Source organism: Peromyscus maniculatus, chromosome 5 (genome assembly GCF_049852395.1).
Source record: "Peromyscus maniculatus bairdii isolate BWxNUB_F1_BW_parent chromosome 5, HU_Pman_BW_mat_3.1, whole genome shotgun sequence".
In the NCBI taxonomy this organism is placed as follows: domain Eukaryota; kingdom Metazoa; phylum Chordata; class Mammalia; order Rodentia; family Cricetidae; genus Peromyscus; species Peromyscus maniculatus.
The window spans coordinates 17,363,112-17,369,526 of NC_134856.1; the positions used below are offsets into that span (position 1 = coordinate 17,363,112).

General features: G+C 45.6%; 1 protein-coding gene across 12 annotated transcripts in view; it reads left to right on the forward strand.

Annotated features, from left to right (window-relative positions):
* Nucleotides 1–4,775, forward strand: part of LOC107402604 (nuclear receptor coactivator 5-like) — an 86,047-nt gene extending 81,272 nt beyond the window's left edge. For 11 of the 12 annotated variants that reach the window (XM_076571760.1, XM_076571764.1, XM_076571758.1 and 8 more), the window contains 2 exons: nt 1,224–1,352; nt 4,441–4,775. In XM_076571760.1, coding sequence (XP_076427875.1) covers nt 1,224–1,352; nt 4,441–4,499 — 188 coding nt within the window. In that variant the 3' untranslated portion in view covers nt 4,500–4,775. The remainder of the gene's footprint in view (nt 1–1,223; nt 1,353–4,440) is intronic. The other variant, XM_076571763.1, reaches the window with a different exon arrangement.
* Nucleotides 4,776–6,415: the final 1,640 nt, after the last annotated feature.

Below are 6,415 nucleotides of genomic sequence, written 5' to 3' on the forward strand. Positions count from 1 at the left end.
TCGGCCTGAGGAGAGTTTGTCTCCCACAGAGCAGTCCTGGGTCCTCAGCTTCCTAACCCCATGACCACCTTTCCTGTACTTCCCTGGTACCTGAATTAGCTTTGGGGAGGAGTGGTTGCTAAGAGCACTTTTCAATTTACTACATTAAAAAAGAACTTGTTTTACCTGCATGTATATCTATGTATCATGTGGATGCCTAGTGCCCAGGGAGTCTAGAAGAGGTGTCAGATCTTCTGGGAGACAGTTTACAGATGACTCTGAGCCACCTGGTGGGTACTGGGACCTGAACCTGGGTCCTCTGGAAGAACAACCAGTGCTCTTAACCACTGAACCATCCTCTATCACCCCCCCACCCCCAATGACTTTTCACCTGGTCTTTCAAGTTCAATTTATGGTCAGGAATACCCCCCTGCTCCCAGTGCTGGGGTGGAATCCAGGGTCTCACAAGGCTAATTAAACAAGTCCTCTGTCCCTCAGCTGCATCCATAGCTCTGAGGACATCTTTGTGCAGAAAAGTCAGCTTTGCTTTTTTTTCTTTTTTGGTTTTTTTAAGACAGGGTTTCTCCGAGTATCCCTGGCTGTCCTGAAACTCACTCTGTAGACCAGGCTGTCTTCGAACTCAAGAGATCCATCTGCCTCTGCCTCCCGAGTGCTGGGATTAAAGGCATGAACCACAACCATGTGGCAGAATCAGTAAATCTTGGGGGGCAAAAATGCTTTGTGAGAAGGGGAGGGCGAGAGTACCAGAGAATTAAACTGGTATTAGACCAGGATTTTCAAACTTCCTTTTGAAGATTTAGTTGGTAAATATTTAGGATTTGGGGACAAGAAGCAAAACTCAGGTTATTGTGTGTATATTTGAATAGTGATTTAAAATATTAAAACTGCTGGGCCAAGTGGCACAAGGGAAGCCTAACGACATAACCAGATCTTGTCTCAGAAAACACAAAAACGAAACAAGTCACACAGAATAAGAGTCAGGGGAGACACCCTTAGCCTGAAGGCCATCCCTAGACAGCAGACCTGATTGGATCCTGGTCTCTAGCTTGCCTAGCCCTAGACTGGACCACTAAGGAACTGTCTCAGTCTGAGAAGGAGGAGCCTGGTGTGAGTTCGTTCAGATTGCTCCTCGCTTCGGTTCTTTCGGAAGATTAAGGGAAGTCACTCAGGGAGAGTGGCTGGACGTTTCTTCCTGTTTATGCTTTGGCTTTCGTTCTCTGCAGGACTGGTCAACCCCAAAGGTCTGTTTGCCCCTCCCTTGCTTCAGACAGGCCCATCTAAGAGGCGTGCTCCCTCAGGAAGCTGCCGTGCCGGGCCTGTCAAAAGACCAAGCCTTTTGGCTCCATTGCCGGGTGAGTAGCACTTGAGCTGTGAGTGGGGTCTCACTGGTGCTGCCCAGTAGACCTCTCCGTGGTGATGGACAGAGTCTGTGGCTACACTACGAACACAGCATCATTTGCTTCATGTGGCTGTTGTGTGTATGAATGTGGCTACTGTGGCTGAATATGTGACTTTTATCTGTGTTTTGAAATAGTCTGTCTAACATAGCCCTGGCTGTCCAGGAAGATCCACCTGCCTTGCCTCCCAAGTTCTGGGATTGAAGGTGTGTGCCACCAGTGGATCTGGCATGAGTAGACACATTTTTAATTCCATTTTACTTGTTTATATGACCATCGTCCGTACTGATGAGACCAGAGTAAGCAGCCCAGCTTTGGGCATCGGTGAGGGCATCTGAGAGCTGTGCTGTGTTTTTACCAAGCATAAACCTGATTCTTAGTCTTTTGTATTCTCCCGCTTTTTTATGTTTTATTTTGTTTTGCTTTGCTTTGTTTTTTGTTTTTCGAGACAGGGTTTCTCAGTGTAATAGTGGTTGTCCTGGAACTTACTCTGTAGACCAGGCTGCCCTCGAACTCAGAGATCCACCTGCCTCTGCCTCCCAAGTGCTGGGATTAAAGGCATGCACCACCACCACCACCACCACCACCACCACCACCACCACCACCACCACCCGCCTTTCTCCCTCTTCTTTTTTGTTTTGTTTTGTTTTTTGTTTTTCGAGACAGGGTTTCTCTGTGTAGCTTTGCGCCTTTTCCTGGAACTCACTTGGTAGCCCAGGCTGGCCTCGAACTCACAGAGATCCGCCTGCCTCTGCCTCCCAAGTGCTGGGATTAAAGGCGTGCGCCACCACCGCCCGGCGCTCTCCCTCTTCTTTTTAAAGTTGCACGTATACATAGGAAATGTTTCTTTCATAAAGGGAGATCATTGGCAATAGCTGTAAAACGGAGGTATCCATGGGGAAAATATGCACGTGACGGTGTTATTATGATGGTGTTACTAATTCCTGTTAGATGCTCTTGTCTTCCTCAGTCGTTAGGCTTACAGCTTGCTTGCTTCTGGCTAAAATGGGGTTACTAAAAACCAAAGAGGTGCTAGTAACACACCAACACTACTCTCCATTGCTTTATTCAGACAGGCCAGGAGAGGTAGGCAAAAGGAATGTCTTCTCATAATGCTGACAGTCAACTGTGGGTCTTGAATCTCTAAAAGCCTCTGTAGGATTCTGTGGGACTCAAAGGAATAGGAGGCTCCCCTTCTGGGAGGAGGACAGGCCTGCTCTTCCATACCACGGTGTTGCTGTGGTTGTGACAGACACGTTATAAGATGGTGGAAGGTGTGGAACTAGCCTTGGCTGTGACTCCACCTCCTGAGCACCCAGATAATATGACTGTTTTGGACATGTCTGTTTGGCAGGCTGGAGTGGCGGGAGTTCCTTGGGGGAAGTTTAAAGAACTTGAATTGCCTCTAAGATGGGCTTCCATGGCTTCTGAAGGCTCTTTTAGTCCCCAGACAACAACACTGATGACTGGGGGAAAGGTTTTTAAAATCGAAGGCAGCTGGGGTTAGAGCCCAGGTGTCATAGTGCTTGCCTTAGATTGGGTGGAGCCCCGGATCCAGTCCCCAGCACCATAAGCCAGGAATGGCGGCAGATCAGGAGTTAAGGTCTTCTTCAGCTCTATAATGAGTTCAGGACCAACCTGGGCTATGAGACTATGTCTCAGAACACACACACAGGCCTGGGAGATAGCTCAGTGTGTAAAACTCACTACACAAATGTGACAGATCCAAGGTTGATTCCTGGGGTGCACATAAAAAGCTGGATGCAGCAGTGCCCATCTTTCATCCAGCTCCTAAGTTGTCCACACACACACACACACACACACACACACACACACACACACACACACACACACACACACACACACACAAAACAAATTAAAGTATAAAAATATATACAACCCCTTATCCCCATTAAAAAGGGTAGCAGAGCCAGGCGGCAGTGGCTCAGGCCTTTAATCTCAGTACTCGGAGGGCAGAGCCAGGTGGATCTCTGTGAGTTCAAGGCCAGCCTGGTCTACAGAGCAAAATCCAGGACAGGCACCAAAACTAGACAGAGAAACCCTGTCTCCAAAAACAAAAGGGTAGCAGGAAGCGTGTGGTACAAAGTAGACCAGTAACTATTAGGGTACATCAACCCCCCATTGGTACCAAACATGGATATGCCATTTAGGTTTTGTTTTGTTTTGTTTAATTTAAAATATTTTTTCTGTTTAAATTGTATTTTATGTGTTTGAGTGTTTTGCCTCCATGTATGTATGTGCACCACATGTGTGCCTGGTGCTTGAGGGAGTCAGAAGAGGCATTGGACCCCCTGGAACTGTAGTTACAGATGGCTGGTAGAGATTGGACCTGGGTTCTCTGCAAGAGCAGCAAGTGCTCTTAACGTCTGGGCCATCTCTCCAGCTCTGCTCTCAGTTCTTGAACATTTCTGTGGCCTTGGTATTATGGTTACCTCCACTTTCTGGATGAGCTGCTCAAGGCACAGAGAGTATTAGCTTGCCCAAAGTCAGACTCAAGTGCCTCATGGAGCCAAGACTACACACTGGTCAGGTTCTTCATCACTTCATGGTCCCAGTGATACTGATTCAAGAGAAACCATGGGTTTTGCCTGTTCAGTTATGTCCTCTCATCCGCAGACTACCTTAGACAGAGGCCCATAGGGCTCTCCTGTTAGCCATCTGTCCTTAGCCACCACGGTTGTGAGCGCTGTAAAAAGTCAAAGGGAGGGGTGAGCATGGTTAGCATGGACCTGGGCGCACCCAGGAGGTAGTCAGGCGTTTGGGAGCCTGGCGGGAAGGGGCATCCTGATCTTTTAGGGAGGAACCTATAGGTCATATATGTTACTTCCTGGAGATAGGGATTGGGAAGCTGCTCCTTACCCTTCAGTAAGATGACGGTTATCACCAAAATTTAGTGGGCTAATAAGGACACTTCAGTCTGTTGGAGAATTGCACAGATAAGTTTGGTCCTGATGTGGCTGGGCCTTGGGTCAAGTTGGCTACTAGGATGGGAAATGATACTGCTTTATGCCTCCTTTTGCAGTTCTTTTAAAGTCAGTGCCACCCAAGTTGGCACTCCAACCCATGTCCTTACGGAATTAAGGGATGTGCTGAGGAGTCTGAAGAACAAGGTGACTGGTTGTGGCCCAGATGGCAGCTTTACGTCTTCCGAGAATCAAGGCCCCTGCCTGGCTGCAGCACTGCTGTTTGAGCCCTGAACACAACTGTGGCTTTCTTTGACATATAGTCCCGTGGAGACTTTCTCGTGTATGCAGTGTTTTTATGTCAAACAAGATAGATGTACAAGGTCATTGTTACATTGAACCCTAAAGTTACTCAGTTATGTTAAAATACAATAAATGTCTGATTTTTACATAATGTTTGCCTTCATGTTAAAAACTGCTTATTTGGTGTAATTTTAGGTCTACAGGAAATTTGCAAAGATGATACAAAAAGTTTCTTCATGCAGCTTCTCCGGTAGCATCTTACATAACCATGATGCCCTGGTCAAACCTAGTACCTTAATTCGTCAGTGTAACGTTAACTATATATTACGACTTCATTTGGGTTTCACTAATTTTCTCACTCATGTCATTTTTCTGTTCCAGAGTCTTAATCTGGTTAGCACAATACATCTATGGTCTTTTTCATTTTAATATGTTCCTTCCTCTCATGGGAACCATTTTTATTATGAAGATATTTGCATAAGAAGTCCTGTAGCTGGAGAGATGATGGTTCATTGGTTAAGAGCACCTGTTGCTCTTTCAGAGGACCTGGGTTTGGTTCCCAGCACTCACATGGTGGCTCCAGTTCCAGGAGAGCTGACATCCTCTTCTGATGTCTGTGGGAATCAGGCATGCACATGGTGCGTACATACACGTAATACACTAACACACAAAATTAAATCTAAAAATTTTTTGAAAACGGAAAAGTATTGTAAACATTTCTATACCCTTTTGCTCTGCTATGAAGGGACATTGTATAGTTCATCACACCACCTGTAAATATCTTCACATGCATCTCCCAAGAATAGGGGTATTTTCCTACATAATTGTGATACCATCATCCTAGTTGAAAAATTAATAACTAAGCCTGGAATGTTCCAGAGGCTAGGGCAAAAGGTTTTCAAGTTCATGAAAGTACATGGTTAAGACCCATCTCAAAATCTCCCACACCATGAATAATAAAAATACTATTCCAGAATATTTACTTACCTAGTTTAAGTATTTGAATTTCCACAATTGTCCCAAGGATGCTTTTAGAAATCGGTCTCACCATTTTTTTTTTTTGGTGTGTGTGTGTGTGTGTGTGTGTGTGTGTGTGTGTGTGTGTGTTTGTGTGTGTCATACTGGTTTTGAATTCCCGTCAGTGGTTTTGTAGAGTATGTTGACTGTGACTCTGTCTGCTTGCATGGGCATGGTACTGTTTACCTATCTGGGTGCTCTGTAGTTCCTGTGTCTATAGAATTTGGTCTAGTAGTGATGGTTTTCATGCCACAAGTTTTTGACTACAGTATTTTGAGGATAGTATCAAAAGGCCACTTAGCTGGAGTTCATCAATGTGTGGCCATGTGGGCTGAGTGGTGACTTCCTGTTACAGAGATAAAATTCCCCTGGCATCATACAAAGAACCCATTCCCCACTGACTTGTGTCTAATGATGGTTTCCATGAGGATAGTGCATGAACTTTCCCTCTGTTTTAAGTGGGTTGTCGTATCTTAGTGAGTTTGGTTGCTCATGTAACTCTATTCGAGTTAAGCTGTTGCTTCGAAATGCCCCTTGTGTCTGTTTTCATGCTTTATCTGAGTATCACCATGCGGGTGTATGCGGTAGAGACTGACTGCTTTTGCTAACTGGATGTTTGTGAGGACCTGTGTATTGTGCACCTGTGTTCTGTGCTCTTTGTTGTTGACCCGGAGGCCATCACGTGGATGGGTGTGGCACATCTCTTTGCTCGTTTTCATCATCATGGATTTTGGGTTGTCTTCATATATGTGTTTTTAATTGTGTGTGAATGTT